We start from the raw sequence: 18,392 nt of genomic DNA, 5'->3' as shown, positions 1-18,392 counted from the left end.
GCCAGGGCAGATAATACGCAGATACCTGCTGCAGGAAACAGATGGATGCCAGTTGTCTCTGCCAGCTGCCTCTTTCTAAAGGATAATCCCTATCATTGAGTGAAACACATTAACATGCTTTCACTTCACTTCATCAGACCAAAAAGCTCTCTCTCAGCAGGTACTTGTACAGAGGAGAAAGTTCAACTGAGAGGATGTCCTCTGGTTTCGCCTGCCAGCATCTTCCAAATATTTGCAGTTATATCATCTTTAGATTTGCAGACTGGACAATGCTGAGCACTTCAGCTTGGTCCAGCAAATGTGTATGCCTATGCTTCGCTTGATCATCAAGCATGAGCAGTCAAAGCAACTCAGTTGACTTTAAGGCTATGGGTGTGTTTTTCTCCACATAAAGACTAGAGCTCAGCAGAGAGGACTGAAACCTAAGAGAGCAGCACATTAGTATCGGAGAATACAGGTCCGCTGCCTCCAGGAATCTCTTTAGTACTCATTTCTCCTCCTTCCTCTATCTTATGCTGTAGGGAACAGTCAAAGAAGGTATTCCAGCCCTCCAGCAGCCACCTGGAAGCCAACCCATGTAAGGGTGGTAACAACGCTGTTGAACACTTTACTGAAGAGTGCTTATGAGCAAAAAGACTGTTTGTGTACAAATGATACCATCTCACCAAGTTAAGCTGCAATATGCATAATTGTTGCACAGAAAGTACCTGGCCTCTGTTTCTAAAATAAGTATTTGTAGCAAGTATCTTTGAAATCCAGCATTTATTTTCTTATTTAGCTAAATATATGGAATGAATTAACATCAGTTCTATGAATCTTATGTCTCCTTACAGGCGTTGTAGGCTTTCTGAGGAGACCTAAACATTTGACTGAGAGCTATTAAGCCAGTGTTTTTTTTTATCCTGAGTGTCTCTATGCCTGATAACACGTTGTGCCATTTTGAAAGTTCATGGCAAAAATTAATCCTAAAAATGTACTGAGTTTTATGATAAATTTATATTGCTAACATATTGCAATCTTTCAAGATTGTTTTCCAACTCACACTGCCTTCAGGAAGGTAAGCCTACTGAAACCAGTGGTTTTGTCGTTGTCATTGTGATTATCTGTATAGTTTAGATTTGGTACAACGTGTCCTCCAATACTGTTGTGCGAATTGGAGCCTAATCCTATTTCCTTTGAAGCTGGCTAGCAGAAATCTGCTGGTTTCAGTGGGAGGATAATTCCTTTTTTTGAGTAAGGAAAAGCATTTATGTAAAATAATACTGTCAGAAATGAAGAATTCCCTAGTGGTGTCTATAAACTCAGAGAGCTGAAATTCTCACCAAATGTTTATTTCAGAAACAATGAAGCACTGCATGTTTTACACTGACATGAACAGCGAGAACGATGCAAATTGCCTACAAACGTAATTATTTAAGATTTTCTATGTCCATTATAACATTGTCTCGTCTCCCCTCTGTGATTTTTACTTCTTGGTATTCTTGTATCTGTTGTGAAGGATACTGGTTTACCATTTGCTCTAGTGATCTTTATTCCTGTAGTGACAAGTATAATACTGAGTGCAAAGCTAACAATATGCTAACAATTAAAAGGAAATATCTCTATATGTCAGTGATAGACTCAGTCATATGTGTACTTCTATATTTATCATTATTTTCAATTCCCATTGCTATTACATAAGAGCACTGAAAGTTTCTTGTGTCCAGTTTAAATTTATCTATGTAATTTGCTTAATGCCCTCTGGCTTCACATTTAAGAGTGTGGAAATTTAAAAGAAAAAGTGGTATTACTAATGCTACATAGTACCTGTGCTTATTCCATTATAAAATTGGCATTTTTCATTTTGGAACTTCTGGTATTTTATTATGCCTTATATCTCTCTAATCACAATATATAGCAATGATTCATGACATATTTCCTTATGGAACTGGTGATGTATGCTTCCAAGCAGCTAGAAGAGAATACTCTTGGGAATATTAACAATGCTCATGAGTATAACATAATGAAACCTATTTTCATCACTGGCATTCATGCTTTTAGGCTATTCAAGAGGTATAAAGGACCTGGATATAGGCTATAATGAATTCCAGCCTGAAGGGAGCTTCCAGACAGACAACCATAGCTGGACACTCTTCCCTGCTGCCTCTGGGGGGACCGAGCTATTTCTGAGCCGCTCATGCAGTCCAGCGCGCAGTCAGCTGGCCCAGATGAGAGCAGGACCCAGGCTGCTCTCATCTTTGGTGGGACTAGGGCTTGCACTGGACATGCAAAACCACCAGGCAGTTGTTAGTGTCATCTTGACAGACTGCTGTACCCTTGGCACTCAGCAAGATTGAGTCTCTGATTTAATCTATTTAAGTGAAATTGCACTGAGGTGAACACATGCCAGGACAATTTTTCACTTCTCCTGGCAATCAAAGGCATCTCTCCTGTTCTCTGTGTTGCCAGTCCCTCTCCTAGCTCCCTCCTGCCTCTTGGTGCTGCTGCATCCCCGTCCCATGCCTGTGCCAATCCCTACTTACAGCAGGTCTGCCCTTTGTTCCTTTGTGTGGATGTTTCTTGGGGCATCCCCTCAGTTTGAGAAGAGCTACACAAGTGGGTTTCAAACCAGGGGCACTGCAGGCAGCTGATGCAGTAGCAGATCTCCCTCTCCTGCATGTTCGGGTAGCCCAGGCATTGCTTTATTCTGTGCCAGCTAGTGGGAATGCAATAGTGCTTCAGAGCACTAAAATAAAACAACAAAAACATGAAAGCTATCAATGTAATCTTGTTTCTTACAAAGAGGAGGCCACAGAATTTTTGTCCTTTCCACAATTAAAACAAAGGAAGGGGCTACAGGAGGACACGGCGCTCTTTTTTTTGTATAGTAAGAGTGAGGCTTCCCTTACCCTTTCTGCTTTGGAATAGCCAGTTTGTGGTGTAGTCTGTGAAGGAGATGTTAAATTTCATGCTCCAGAGCTTAAGCCAATGTCAGGCTCCAAAGATCAAGACGTGGGATGTGTTACTTCTGACCACTGCAGGATTCCTTCTGTCTTCTTCAACTGTGTGGTGTGGGGACAGCTCCTGCCAGGAGCTGGGTACTGCACTCGGCAGACTTGCCTTGAGCCCGTTGGGCACTTCTGCTGATCCTGAAATGAAGGTGCAGAGATGGCAATTACAGAGAAACTTGTGTTTTCAAGTTCATCAAGTCAGAGGGGCTAAGGCTCCAGCCTCAGAGCAGTGTGTTCACTATCTCAGGAAGAAACCTTGAGGAAGTCCAGCCTTACACCCCGGCCCAGTGAGCTAGAGGGACCAAACAAGAGTCCTCACCAAAGCTGGTGCCTGGGTATCAGCCCATCACCTGGACACTCCTGAATTAGTTACCTCTGACAAACCTGAGCCTTCGCAGGAGTCAGGCAATCAAACTGGCTGAGCACACAGACCAACTCCTGCGTTAACACTCCCCCAGCGAGACGGAGGGATGGGGTTACTGAGTCCCGAAATTCTGTGCTTTGACATCGCTGTGATCATGAAGCTGAACCCAGGATTTCGGAAGATCTGTACCATATTCTTGCAGAGAGACAATCCCAACTGTAACTTGCACCTTAAGGACAGTCAGAGGGGAAGAGACATGGAGCCAAGACTCTCACATGAAGGCCTGTCGGTCCAGCAAATTGCCTGTACTGGAGCATGCCAAAATGATTTCACCCCACGCCAATTTCCCATTTCTGCTAATGGGAAAGAGACCATCTAATGCTAGAGACCATCTGCCTTCTCTGGCCATGGGCATGGGGATGGCTTCTTTCCTAAAGGAAACATCTGATTTGTCTTAACCCTGGCCACAATTTATACGTCTGCACTGGTTTAAGTTTTCAAGACGTCTTTGTGAAAGAAATAATCACCTTACTTTAAAATGAAGAAAAACGTAAAACCGATGCATTCCTTTGTATTTCAAAGATCCTGAAAGCAGAGGTGAGGGGTCCCTCAGCTCTAAGCCCTTGGTGCTCATTTCCAGGTCCACCACAGCAGGACAGGCCCAGGAGGGTTTCTTAGACGTGAAAACCTCCCGGAGCAGGCAGGCAGCGCCTGGGTGTGCCCGTGTTTTTCTGCCAGTTCCAGGCCCATGGAAACCGTACAGGAAACCCTCGCCCGCTTGGCGAATGGGGAAAATTCACCTTTTTTCTGGAAAAACTTTCCAGACCTGAATTTGGTGCAGGCTCCACCGGGGCCCTGCCCGCCGTCGGCGCGGCCCCGCTCCCGCCGGGCTCTGCAGGTGCACACGCCAGACCCTCGGCCTCGCCTCAGCCCGGCCCCGCAGAGCCCGGCGGGGCTCAGCCCCGGGGCGAGGCCGCCCGGCCCGCGGCCTGTGCGGCGGGGGCCGGGGGCTGTGGGCAGGCCGCCCTCCGCGCCGCGCCGGGGGGCTCAGCCCCGCTGAGGCACTTTCCAGCGGGCCGGGAGAGCGGCCGGGGAGCCCCGTCCCCTCAGCGCAACAAAAGCGAGCCCGGCCCGGCCGCCCGCAGGGCAGCGGGGGCGGCCCGGCCGGCCGGGGCGGGGCGGAGGGCCCGCCCCACGCCTGGGCCGCCGCCGCTGCCGCCGGGGCGGGCGGCGGGGAAGGGGAGGAGATCGCGGGGCGCCACCGCCCCCCGCCCCGCCGCGCCGCGCCGCGCCCCGCCCCGCCGCGCCCCATGGTGCCGGCGCGGGCGCGGGGCCGAGGCAGAGGCTGCGGGGCCGGCGGGGCGCTCACACGCCGCGCCCGCCGCCGCCCGGCATGGAGGGCGCTGAGGCGGCCGCCCGCGGCAGCAGCAGCAGCAGCAGCCTCAGCCCCGCGCAGCCCCGCTGCGGCTCCGGGCCAGGCGAGGCGGCGGCAGCGGCAGCAGCGGCCATGGAGGAGCCGCTCGGGGAGGCTCCGTCCGCGGAGGTAACGGCGGCGGCGAGGAAGCAGCAGGGGGTGAAGCGGCATCACCACAAGCACAACCTGAAGCATCGCTACGAGCTGCAGGAGACCTTGGGCAAAGGCACCTATGGCAAAGTCAAGCGGGCCATCGAGAGGTTTTCTGGCAGAGTGGTAAGGCAGGCGGAGGGGCTTCTCTTTGCTTTTCTATTATATATATATATATATATATATATACACACCTATATAACAGTTTTCTCTCCAGCACCTACTCCGGAGCGGAGCCGGGCGGGTGCATCCCCTCAGGGACCCGTTAGCAGCCCCGTCCGTGGTTCGGTGGGCAGGAGCCCGGTGTGGCTGTATCCCGTGGGGGCCCGGGGCAGCATCCCACCCGTGCCAGTGGTCGCTTGGGTCCAGGGCTTTGTCTGGAGTGCAAATCCTATACAGAAACTTTATTTTTTTCTTTTCAGGGGGAGTGGTGGTGGTATTGTAGTCACACATAGGTACATTTTAAAAGCATGTGTTATTATTGGAAAAATGGGATGGCTTATTGTTTTTGTTTTGTTTTTGCATGCGGGTCCACTGTGAACAGTTGTTCCTTCCCCACTGGAAATTCAGTTTCGCGAAACCTGTCACATCCCCTGGCTAACCAAAGCCTCCCACAAAGTACTGTCAGAAGGGCAAACGTTGGTTCTCTGGTTCAAAATGCCGTGATTCAGTCATACTTTTGTGACCTGAACTTTGCTGACACATAAGAAAATTGCGGGGACTACAACCCAGCCCCATTGGTTTTTACGATCCGTTTCAGTGCTCAGTGGTGCCGGCTGGCTCGAGACTTCAAGCAGCCCGGAGGTTGTCCAGCAATAACTCAGCTTCAGCATTTCCTCATGGGTACAGCGCTCCAGCAGGGCGCAGAAATGCAATTGAAGAGATGTACACATTAGTCAGAGTTATTGTCATTTTTCCTTCCCCAAACTACGTAACTATTCACAGAAGGCAAGTGAATGAGGGACAGGCGTTGCATTAAAGATTGTCCAGAGAAATAGATGGTTTTCTAAAGAGTTCTTAATGCTGCTTTTCATATGAAGTAACTGAGTTTTCACTAGACTTCAGCTAAAAGCAAGACATTTCCCTAGTGACGTTACAGGTTTTGTCTCGTTTATCTTTCCTTTTTGGTTGCCTGGAAGCTCAACGTGCACCCAGAGGCAGAAGCAACTGTAAAACAGAAAATGCAATTGCAGATGCCATGGCTTTAATAAGGGACACTTACTTTGCAACTGAATATCTTTGTGTCGACAGTGGAAATGAGAGTTTCAGCCAAGTTGTAGAGTCATATCATGTATGCTTTCAGTTTATTAGCTCATTTGGAGGCTGGCTGAAGAGAAACCAGAGATGGACATCTCTGCACATGCTCACTCCAAGTCCATGATTTTTAAAGTTTGCTGTCTTGGCTGTTTTACAATTTCAGGCTAACAAAAGCTCCAGGGCTATGTTATATACTATTTATTCTGTAAGTAGGTAGATTATTTTTGAGTTGCGTTACAAATGTAGTAAATAAGCAAATACATCAAAAAGTCCTTTTTTAAAAGACTTGATAAATTTAAAAAAAAGGTGACTATTGTAAATGAGATTTGTCTTTGGGAAGGGCCTTCACAGAGGAAAGGATGTAGTGCAGATGTGTATCTCCTCTAAATCAACAACACACCAGGTCTTTCTGTATTTTGCTGACTGTCAAGCACTTCAGCCACACAGCTAAGGATACTTAGATGATGCGGTCTGAACTGAATTTATACAGCTGATGCCATCTTGAAATGGAGAGAGTGAAAATCAGAATACCCATGCAATCTTAAATGCAATAAAAGTGTTACACTCGCTCTATCAGCTGGTATGTAGAAGCTAAACAAATCCTTACTGGGGTGTGAGTTTTATACTGTAGTAATACAAGCCTTGGCGTGTGGCTCTTTATAATTATTAACTAGTCTGCAGGCGAGTTCTGGTGTAACGTGTCTGTTTGAACTTTAACATCTGTGAGTGTATGTAAAATACCCACATTTTGTCTGCTTACAGAATAAAACCTAGTTGTCAGGAATCCAGCCAGAGCTAAGTGAATGGAAGATGCTTCTTGTTTTCTGACAGTTCCCTTGTCTGACTGGTGCAGTGAACACCGATAGCTTTCCATGGGTGAGATGAGAGCACCGACAGGACAATTGATCAGAGAGAGGCAGAGTTGTCCTTCAGCTCCCCCTCGCACCATTCTCTTCCCTTTCCTCTCCTCAGTTCTCATTAGTGGGCAGTGTTAATGAGCGGGTTGGGCTGGGTGTCCGTGTCCAGCAGAGGATGCACAGAGTGAGTGATCTTGCATCACTTCCAGTGCAAATCACCTCACAGCCAGCAGCCAGGTAGTGAGAGTCCCAAGGTTGCTCTGGTCCCATCTGTATTCTGCTACTGGTTTAGCTAATCATCTTTTTCTTTGCTCAGTGGTAAGCAGGTATTTGAAGCTGTATAGTAACAGATTGCAAAGCCGGACCTTGGCAGCCGCATTGTGTTCCCAGTCATCAGCCTTGTCCAAGCGATTCTCCTATTTGGCCTTTCTGCTTCTTTTGTCCGTTAACAATCTCTTTAGCTGTATGGCATTTCATAAAGATATTTGTGTGATTAGCCAGGCTTTTCATATGAAGCACAAACTTAGGATTTGCCATCATCTGTATAAATAGAGAGCTCAGGAATGAAATAGAAATTGGCAGATTTGAGTTAGTGAAGTAAAACAAAGGTGAGAAGACAGTTCAATCCAAGGTACAGATGTGCTTTAGTCCTGTGCCATTGGAAATCAATAGCAGGATTTCTGTTGACTTGAATGAAAGTAGTATTTGGCACTTACTAACAGATTGCAGGTTTATTCAGATTGTTATAATTTCTTTGTCTTTCCTCTTAAGTCAGTGGAACGTGATCATAAAGCTTCCTGCCATAAAGCTCCAGGGTAGATTGTATGATACATTTAGTTTGTTATTGGAAACAACTTCTGTGGATTTGTGTATTGGTTACCACAGTGACTACAGACAGTATTGCATGCTGCATGAAGCAGTTAAAATATTGCCCACTACATGATGTATGAAGTGCCTGATTTTGCCAGCAAGATTTCCTTCATTAGTACTGGCTCAGTATACACTGTAACTTATGGTATTTTAAATTAAGGCACCTGTTAGTAAGTGTAAGGATGAAGAGATGATATCACAAGCCTGTGAAGTAGCACTCATGTTGACATTTCTGTGGGTATTTTCTCCACTTGTCATCTTGCACGTTAAACCGAAGAACTGAGCTTTTGTCATGTTACGTATTCAATGTTTGTTAGCCAAGAAATCCAGTTACACTTATGTCAGCCTTAGATAAGCTGTGTATTGACCACCTCTGGCCGGTCATGCATGGTGCATGAGGATGGTAGATGCTGCTGGGTTCTTTGAGTAAATGATTCCAGTGGAGTAAATACTCCTTATAATGCAACTTTAAATTGCAGACAGGTGTTTTCAGTCTTGTTATTTGTGTGTTCCTGACATCATACAGAAAGCAATGCCTGGAATCAGAAATGCGTTAATATTAATTAAATTAATGTTAGTAAAGAAGCACGTAGCTCTCTAAAACATGGAAGACACCAGGTAAACCCTGTTAGGCTTCCTGGAGCACTCCCAGCAGAGTTTAACCCAGGGGTTTGATACCCCAGCTGGTTTGCAGCTGCCTGTGGGTGCCCTCCTGAGAGGTGCTCTGCTGGGAGTCATTTGTTCTCCTGCCACCACTGGACCTGGAGCTTGCTAACATTGCTGGTCGGTTGTTACAGCCTCTCATAAGGACTCTGTATTATTTGAGCTTAATTTCGGTTACTGTTTGTACTCAGGAGAGATTTTGCAGTTTGCAAAAGCCAGGAGCTTTTCTCCCTTTCTTTCTTTAGGCTGCACTTGGGCCTCCCCTCCGCCTTCACCCCCCTTTCTCTGCCTGAGAGCCAGGACATCTTTTCTTCCTCCTCACCAGCAGGTGGAGGAAGCACTATTCTCCTCCAGCCGTTCCTCCGGAAAGTTAATTATTTTGGGAATTGATGACAAGCTGCAGCCCAACATGAAAAACAGGCGTGCGGTGCATATTTGTGCAGGCTTGTTATGTGTGGTGGTACTCGTTTATCTCTTTCGCTTGGAAGTGCAGGTAGAAGGATGTTGCCAAATGAAATTGGTTTCCAAATTAAAATCTTGTAAAGAGTTCCCAAACTGTAGAGCAACAGAAATATTTTTAGTGGCAACTCCAGTGCAAATTAACGCTTTGAAACAGCTCTGCTTCATGATGCTTTTGGAGAGTCGCACAGGCTTTTTGAAACCCTGAAACAGCAACAGATTACGTGAAAGGAGGACCTTCGCTTTGCTGACTGTATTTCTCCGTATCATGACAAAACCAAAACATGAGTATCAACAATGACAGCTCTGTCATGTCAGTAATTAAGGCCTTGTTGGCCACACTACCATTTGTTTGTTTGCGGTGTGGTTTTTAAGGGTTCCAAATAACAAGATAAAAACATGCTCGTGGGTCACTGAGGACAGTGAAAGCCAGGTGGAATGTTTGTCCCAACTCTCTGGTCTGCTTTGCTGATATCGTAGAAAATGTCAGTACCCCTTTCTTCCCTCCTATGCACATGAATTCTCTTATCTTTAATGACATGTTATATTTCCATTTTTTTTTTTCTGAGAATTTGTGCTTCAGATAGCACTTGGGTCACTACTTAATATTGATTTTTTTTTTTTTTTTTAATCTTTCTCAGTGTGCATCTTCTGCAGGATAATATCCAAATCTGATGTGGAACTGTTTTGTTTTTTTTTTTTTTTTTTGAGGTTCTTTGTTGTTCTTATTAAAATATCTTCCTTTATTGCAGACACCGGTGGAAGTATCTCCACAACACTGCTGTGATGTGAAGTGCTTGTACAGTACTTTGCACAGCAGGATCCTGATTGTGAATGTGGCTTCCACAGCTATGATAATACACTTGAATAATACTAACAGTGGCTTGTATCACTACCTAGTTTTATACAGGAGAAAGAAAAACTTGACGATTAAAGCCAAAATCATCAGAAGTATTGGCTACTTTTGAGTGCACAACCTAATACCTGCTTTTTCCAGAAATGTAGAGTATATAGCATCAGGGTCCTACGGATGACAGCCGCCTCCTCCAGATCTCAGTCTCTCCTGCCTCCTGGGCGCTCTCTTTACCCTGGGCTTTTGTTCCTGTGTGATGTTCAGCTTCGGTCTCCGTTCCTGGCCTTTTCGTAGTCTACTTGCGCTGCTGCCTCCCGCTTTGTTCTGCATGCCAGCGCTGTGACCCGTGCAGAGAGCGCTGCCTTGCTCCCTGCTTCCGAGCTGGTAGCTGCTAGCAGGATCTGTGCAGCCTGTGGTGGGTGCTGCTTGCACCTCTCCTGCCATGCGGCACATATGTGGGGCCAGAGGTTCCTCAGTGGAAGATGGATTCTTGCAATATGTATTGCCAAAACCCTTATTTATTTAAGATGTGCAAACTGACTTCCTTTAGGGACTCAGGATGTGACTAAATCTGGACGATGTTTTCATGGTGCTGAAGGCATGTTAGTGAAATTCAGGTCATCCTCTGTAAAAATTGTACCAAAGCATGCATGGAAATTCTATGTTTGGAATGAATAGAAGTTGGAAAGCATATATGGGCTTGAAAATTGTTTTGCTGTTAATTTGTTGATGGTGCCACCCTTAATTATTAGATGTTCTGAGACTCTGGTTAAAAAAAAAAAAAAAGGAAAAAGAAAAAATCACTGGATTTAATCTAATGTAATTCACAGTGAATATTGTGGGCTTATTACAACAGGAGTTACTACCTGGTTGTATAAAATTACTACAGTCTTCACAATAAACACCTGTATAACTGAAATGCCAAAAAAGACCTGAACATCAAGGGCTGCAAACAGAAATAACTGATTGCAGCGTGCAGGTCATTAGGGGAAAGGCACTAATACAAAATACTTGCTTTCTGCACTGAGGATTCTTGTTGAAGAAGCAGATTTTTTTCAGGGAAGTATGGTTCAGTGGTATGAAAGTCTGAATTAATGACTAGCCAGTAAGGGGTCTTCTGAATACGTTACCTTGTCAAATCTTTTACCAAATTAAAGAACAGCATGTTCTTTCTGAATTCCTTCAATGATGTTGGACTCTCTTACAGGTGAAGAAATTAAGTTTGAGAGACTGTTGCTCCTCCCCCCCCCCCATTGGATTGAACAAATTTGGGCAGGTCAGTTGACTTCCCTGTGTCTCAGTGTATCCCTTTCTGGAGGGATACTACTTAATATAGGGAAGTTAGACTAATTGACAGGGAACATTTGGGCCTGATACATACCTAGTGTGATCCCTCTAAATGTGAAATTTGCAACAGAATTTGAGCCAATGTTTATAAGGCAGCCTTCAGCTAAAAACACCATAAAATGCCTAAGCGTTATTACAAATGGTTTCACAGCACCATATGCTAGAGAAGACAACAGAATGGGAGTTGCTTGTACAAAGTCTTTCATTAGATATGGCTAAAATATACTGCGTTTTTTGGTGGCATGTGTTCTAAAAATTATTATTATTTTTTAAGAACCGAAATGTGGATTTGCCACATGGAGACAATTATTGTATATGTTGTAGTTTGGGGTCATACATGTTGAATAAAACTGTGTGGAATGTGCAGTTCTTGTGAGCAATTGTTTATTCTTTAGGGAATTGTAATTGTAGTTAGTCTGTGTTTTGTCTGGTAAATAAATAACTAGAGAGTCTTTGCTGGAGTGAGGAATTGGGAGGAGGCACGTGGTGGTCACGACAGTGCCAAGGAAGAATGTCGAATGTGGGTTGAAAACCAGTTCCAGGTATATCAGCCTTGAACAGCAGCAGGTCAGCATGTGTACAGCCATGGTAATCCAAATGCAAAGCATATGGCATGTGTTTCCAAACCCCACATACCAGGGATTTGGAAATTGGCTGCTGACCTTTGCTTTGACGTGGGCATCTCCCTGGCTTGAGTCTCCGCCTCCTGTACCATGCTTGCATACCCTCTTGTCTACATGAGCCAGGATGCTTCTTACTGTACAACCATGCTCCTCTCAGCAGGACACTGTTTTCCTCATTGTCATCTTGTACACTCTTCCTGTGTAAAGTGGGACCATAGCCTATGTTTTCCGCAGCAGCCCTGGATGACGATCCAAAGCCAGAAGTGCAGGTTTGCCTCTGGTCTTGGGGTGGGATAGGAGCTTGCAGCATGCATGGCAAGAAGTGGTGGTGGCAGCTGCCAACTCCTCCTCTGTGCAGAGTGGCCAGAGCCTCAGCAGCTCCTGACCTGGGCAGGGGTGGGGATGCTGCTGGTGCCCAGCTCTGGCATACAGTTTTTGTGGTTTGCGTGCCACCAGTGATGGGTGTGTTGGTGTGGGAATCTCTGACCTACAGAGAATATTGATCTTGTCTCTTCTTGCCTCCTCCATAAGTCAGGATTTGTCTCTAATTCTCCCAGGTGTGCACCGGACACTTCATAGAAAAAACTCTCATCATTAGCCTTGATAGGTTGATGTGCTTGAGATAGTTGGTATGTCAGAGGAAATGTCTTAGATGAAAAGGTCTCTGACTAAATATGCAAATGATATTTGTCAGCGTTTCCCTCAAATATCTTCGAACAGATGTGAGTACCATGTGTGTCCATTTAATAAACTAAACTCAAAATAATTTCCACTTTGCTAGATATATGGGGAATAGCTGGGGGGAGGCAGGGAGCAAACTACAAAGCAAGGTAAAAACTGCATATGTGTGGTGTTATATTTGATGACCAATTCATTAAAGCCATAAGTGTATCCAGGCTTTCAATAGTGTTCTCCTTCCTGTTGCTTCCTGTACTCCCTGGCTACAAAATCAGTCTCTATGGCTCTCATTTGTCTTACCCACATGAAAGACTTTGAGCATCTGCAAGTTATGATTTGAGAAGTATCTGCTTTTAAACAGAATATATTTATCACTGTGTCCTCACAGGCAACATTGTACATTATATAAATTAGGGGATTCTAGACCTTTGAACACTAGGGGGCTGGGTGAGATACTCTGTGAGCGTACGGTGTCTGGCCATACCCATCAAACATCCTGGACTCACACCAAAAATGCCAGATGTTCAATAGATGTGGAGGCCCTCCTGTAACCTTTGCTGCATGTTGCAAAGGGGGGAGGGGGCGAGGTTGTAGGCATCCCTTGCTCTTGCTCTGTTTTAGTCCTCTCATTTGAACTCAGTATTTTTTTATGTTTGCACTGAAGACCATGAGCCAACCCTCAATTCAGTCTGTTAAACTATTGTATGGTATAAATGCTTAGTGTTCCCTCGCTCTCCAAAGGCAGACAGGATTTGCTTCTAGCTCTGGTGGTTTACGAGACATCAGTCCTTAAAGCTGCCACTGACCCACGACGGGATGGAAGTCCTGGGTCTTGCTCAAGTGTGTACTTTTTCAGGCTCTGCTCTTACCAGTGGAGGAAAATAATACAGTACTTTAATGGATGGTTCCCTTAATTAAAAAAAAAAAACTCCAGACACACAGCAGCTCTAGGAAAAGGGATTGGCATGGCTGGCATTTTCAAAACTGTCCTGGCCAGTTGTAGGTGAATGCAAAATCACAAAATAAACACAGGTCTTGTGGTTTGTAAGTATTAGGAATACAGCTGAGGTTGCTTAGGTTAATGTGCAACCAATGTAACTGTTAATTTCTGGGCCCCTCCTTGGCTTTTCCCTCTCCCTGCCAGCATTTCCTACCTCACCTCAATCACACCTCCGGCTTGGTGCCTGAGACCCTTTGCTGTTGGGTCTCCTGAGCTGCCAGCCTGGTGAAGGGGAGGGTTCCCTGCACCTTGTGTGGGGCTGGCTGCCTCCGTGATGAAGCATTGGTGCTTAGTGGGCTGTTCCATCCCTGTTGCCTCGCCTTCCTGGGGAACGTTGGCTGATCCCAGAGCCCCTCAACTACCCTGGCCCAGGGGCCGACATGTGGGACGACTTAAGCAGAGAGGTTGGAGGAGCTGAGTGTCTTTGTTCTGAGGTCTGGCGGCTTGAGGAACTTGCAATTATCCTAATGTCTCACTGTGCTGAGGGGCTTAGTCAGCATATTTGGGCTTGAGTGCTACTGCCTTGGAATAAAGACACTAGTTAAGGGATAGTAGTCTTAAAAAAAAAAAAAAAAAAAAAAAAAATTCATTGTTTCTGTGAAAAGATACCATGCCAAGTTTGGAGACTAAATTTAGCCATTCATGGGTAGACCAGAAAGATTTGGGTCCTGGTGTTGATGGAGATCTCAAAGCCCCCATATCATGTTTCCCGTACACAAAAAGGCATTTAATCTCTGCTACAATTTCTAATCTCCATGAAACGCCTGATGGTGAATGATATCTCCCTTTATTTGAGGTACAATTGTGATTTTAAAAGTGAGTGTGAATATTTTTTAATCACAAAAGGTAGCAATGAAGGTTGAATAAAAATACCTGTTTGAGTCATGTGGTATCTAAACATGTTCCTTTTTGTTAAATGGTGTTTTGTTGTGGTTTTTTGTCATTGATGCAAAAAGATTAAGTCTTTTGCACACAAGCTCGACAGGAGAAGATGGCAAAGCTTTTTTTTAAAAAAACCAGCTCCTGAGGCACATGTTTGGAGCTGTCATTTATTTGCGTATTTTTGCCATTGCACTCCGCACAAATCAAATCTTGTAGCTTCCCTAGCGGAGTTTGGCTCAGGAAGGAGGAGCAAAGGCCAGCCAGTCCCTCAGGTGGCTGGGGACCCCTGGTGCAATGCTGTACTCGACAGCAGTTTTGACAGGGCCCTATTGCAGGTCATTGTTTTGGCATGGGGGAAAAAGAAAGCCTTTGGGAGAAGAAGAGGGGAGAGTGCCACCTTCCCAGCTTGTGCATGCTGTAATGCCATGTGGCCTGGAGCATGAGATAGCTGCACCCCAGTGCAAGATGGAAATGTCTGTAAAATACCTGCTGGAGGTAACATAGGCTTAGCTGACCTGTGTAGGGATACATCTGGGAGGCATCCACGTTGCCCTCTTGGGAAGACACATTTTTAACCAGGCCTGCACATGGGGCATAGCATCCTTTGCACTCCTTTCCTTGTCACGTTTAATTCTCTTCACGGTGCTGAAATGATGTGAAATAATGAAATGGTGATCTGTGGGTTTAAGCTCCATCTCCTGTAGGAGTTGGTTGTCACAGCTGTGCTTTGGGTGCCCAGGGGGTGAGTGGTTTCCCTGAGGTTCATCTGGAAAGTCTGTGGTGGAGCTGCGGGGGGAGCTTAGGTCGACCACAGCTCCAGTGCTGCACTGAGCCAAGCCGGTCCTTGTATGGGTGTAACCATCTCAGGAAGGTCACTCAGAAAGTGGATGTCCTCTTTCATAGTTGTAGTAACACTTTGAAGGGATGGCGCCAGTTTTTTAAAAGCCTGACAGCTGTTGTGTCTCAGAGCCTGGTCGCTACTGCATACCACTGTTGATCACCAATTGGTACCACTCGGTCATTGTTGTGTCCTCAAAACCTGGGAGGAGCAAGGGCCTTCAGCTAGACCATGCAGTGCATTTACATCCAGGCCAGGGACTAGCCATCTTTTTCAACAATAGGGTTTTCTCTGAGTACAGTTTGAGAGTTTTCTACCTGCCTCTCTGTTTCAGTAAAACAAATGTATTCTCCCATCCTGTCTGGCATTTCATGATGAAAATGTGGTCTAATGGGACCTGTGAAATGCCTCGTTGTGGGTTGCGTATTGCTTGCGAGGAATTCATCAGGGAGAAGGATTTCATGCTGTACTTTAACGTCCTTCCAGCCTTTCTTGGATGAAAGCAAAACTCTGCAGCCGCGAATGTAACTGGTTATCATTATTGGATGTCATTACTCACTCACTCCGAGTGTAAAACAAAAAAAATTGCATCCCCTGTGATGTCCATGGGTAAAATGCTGCTCTCGGTTACATTAACACTGTTGTAAACCAAAGAGTAGAGTTCGGCCCTTTGTTTCAATTGAAATATTTGTTTAACACAGGCAAGGACTAAACAATACACTTGAAAGCGATTTGTGTTATTGTCTGTAGAGCAGAGCTTGTATTTTATGAACTGGCTGATCATAAAGACAACATAAATCATGTAAAGCATTCTCATTTACTTTTTCTTTCTTTTTTTCTTTTTGCAGATGGGGCTTGTAGAGTAGAGTTGCAGTCAAATGTCTGCTCCAGGATATTTTAGTTGAACTGTGTGAGTCCATTAAACAAATGTAATGGCTTTTTGGAAAGAAGCGCTGCGTGTTTCAAACCAAATGTTTTACATAGAGAACATCTGGGTAGTTCTGGGTGTTTGTATGTAGAGCACATCAGACAGCAGCCGTAGTGAGCTCAGCTGGGAGGTTGCCTGGGATGTAGTTGTAGGATATGACAGTTCAGTTATTATGGGGAATAATTCCTATGAAGTATTGCCATAAACTGAATGTTTGGCACAAACAACTATATCTTCGTTTTACTGTACACCCAAGTTATTCTTCTTATCTGCCCAGCAAAACTCTAAACGATGTTTAAACAACCCAGTAAATGTTGGCACTTCTGAGCTGCGGCATGCGTATTAAAGCAAGCTTGAGGAAGCCGTTACCATTAAGGGGAAAACGAAGCTTGCTGTGTTTTCAACGACGGGCAATGCAGTGTGAGTGAGCGATGAATGCAATATGTGCAGATGGTTTGTGGGGTTGAGTTGGAAATGATCGATGTTGCAGTGGTGTTGGGTGTTGTTGCTTTGAGGAATGTGAAAATGCAAAACTGGTGAAATGCATGTAATTAGCCTGACATTAGAGTTTATTTGGGCTACTGGAAGAGCTTTAACCTGGTTAAATTAATAAGCCTGCTTTTGCTTCACAGCATCAGAGGTAATAGATTTCCAGGAAATGTAGGAAATGTTGAAAAATGTCTTATCTGGGAGTCAGTTCTTAAATTATTTCTGCAGTTTAACTGAGGAATGCGTGGTTTAAATGAGATTAAAGTTGTAATTTCCAGAGTAGCAATGCAGCTTCCTCTTTCAGGATTGTTTAAGTAAAAAGTTAAACAAAGTGGGTTAGGCAGTCTCTTGCTCCAGTCCCTTGTGGACAGCAATTCACATTGCGCAGTACTGCTTTAATAGTCCTGGTCGGTCTGACATGATTTGTGGTATTTGCTGAGATGAATTTCTGGACTGAGCAGTGTGAGAGGGAATTGCTCCTCATCGTGAGGAAGGTGGTATGTCCAAGTCTGTGTGAAGGTCACAGGCAGGGTGAAGTGGGAAGCCTGTGCTGCTGCTGTTGCACTACCTAACAGCTTAGTTTTTGGCAAGAGGATCCCAGAAATCTGAGTGCTAACTCTCCCTTGTTCAGCTGACCCCAGCCAAAACACGTGCCAAAAAAGGTGTTTGTGCATGTTGAAAAAGGGGGCAACAGTTTTGCAGATCACAGGGTCTGGAGGAGTTCTTTGCCAAAAGCTTTCCATCTAGAAAAAAAATGGCTTTGCAGTTTCTCCCCTCCAAAGTTAACCCTCCCCATAACTACTTATAACAACTGCCTGCAGTTGTGAACTCCTCTTCTAGCAAGGAAAGCTAGAATTATGCGTTTAAGGCTGCAAAATAGCTTGATCGCCAAGCACTTAATTGTAGGAAAGCGTAATTCATTCCTCGCCCTCTCACGTCTGTTCCAAGCCCAGCTGGCCACAGGGAGCAAGAGTGTTCCTGTTCCTGTGTTACTCTCTCCACTGAGCCATTAGGGTGGCCCTGGTAATTTACTTTCAATAAATAGAAGGGAACAACAGGAGGTTCCTCTACCTTCAGGGGTATAAATATTTCTCAGAAATCAGAGACGGATGGGGAAGAAATGTTAGCAAACTCCTTTCCTCCCTCTGTAGCAATTCCACCACGTTCTGTCATAAATTCTAGGACAGTCCCTTCCAAAAAGAGACCATTAAATAGGTAACGTCCAAGGCTGAACAATGTAATACTGAAGCAGTGCTTTTATAAAAACAAATTTAATATTGCAAAGTGATCTGCAAGCCCTGGAGCAAAATAACCTGGGTGAGGCTTTGATACACAATTGCCAATCTTTGTTTTCAAAGAGTATTTTTCCAGATAGGATGTGGGTTTATGGTTCACTAGATTCTCACCAGGAAGTGGCATTTATATTTTGATCCATTTTAGATCAATTTAGAAAAATATACTAGATATAGGTGCTTCTGAGAGTTCTGTGTCATTAACCCTTCCAACTGTGCTGTTTACACACATCTGTATACTTTCTGTGATATCATCTCTGTGGCCCACCATCCTTGTGCAATGAATCTCTGCTCACAGAATCACAGAATCGTCTAGGTTGGAAAAGACCTTGAAGATCATCTAGTCCAACCATTAGCCTAACATTGACAGTTCCCAACTCCACCATATCCCTCAGCGCTATGTCAACTCTACTCTTAAACACCTCCAGTGATGGGGAC

At 45.0% G+C, this 18,392-nt stretch overlaps 1 protein-coding gene across 1 annotated transcript in view; it reads left to right on the top strand.

Moving 5' to 3' along the window:
• The first annotated feature begins 4,718 nt into the window (after positions 1 to 4,718).
• The window catches only part of NUAK1 (NUAK family kinase 1), a 49,683-nt gene continuing 36,009 nt past the window's right edge, over positions 4,719 to 18,392 (top strand). Inside the window, exon 1 of the mRNA XM_074871904.1 lies at positions 4,719 to 5,044. Within this exon, the coding sequence (XP_074728005.1) occupies positions 4,748 to 5,044 (297 nt within the window). The 5' untranslated portion in view covers positions 4,719 to 4,747. The remainder of the gene's footprint in view (positions 5,045 to 18,392) is intronic.

The sequence above is a fragment of the Strix uralensis genome, chromosome 5, assembly GCF_047716275.1.
Source record: "Strix uralensis isolate ZFMK-TIS-50842 chromosome 5, bStrUra1, whole genome shotgun sequence".
Lineage (NCBI taxonomy): Eukaryota > Metazoa > Chordata > Aves > Strigiformes > Strigidae > Strix > Strix uralensis.
This window is presented reverse-complemented; position numbering and strand designations above follow the sequence as displayed.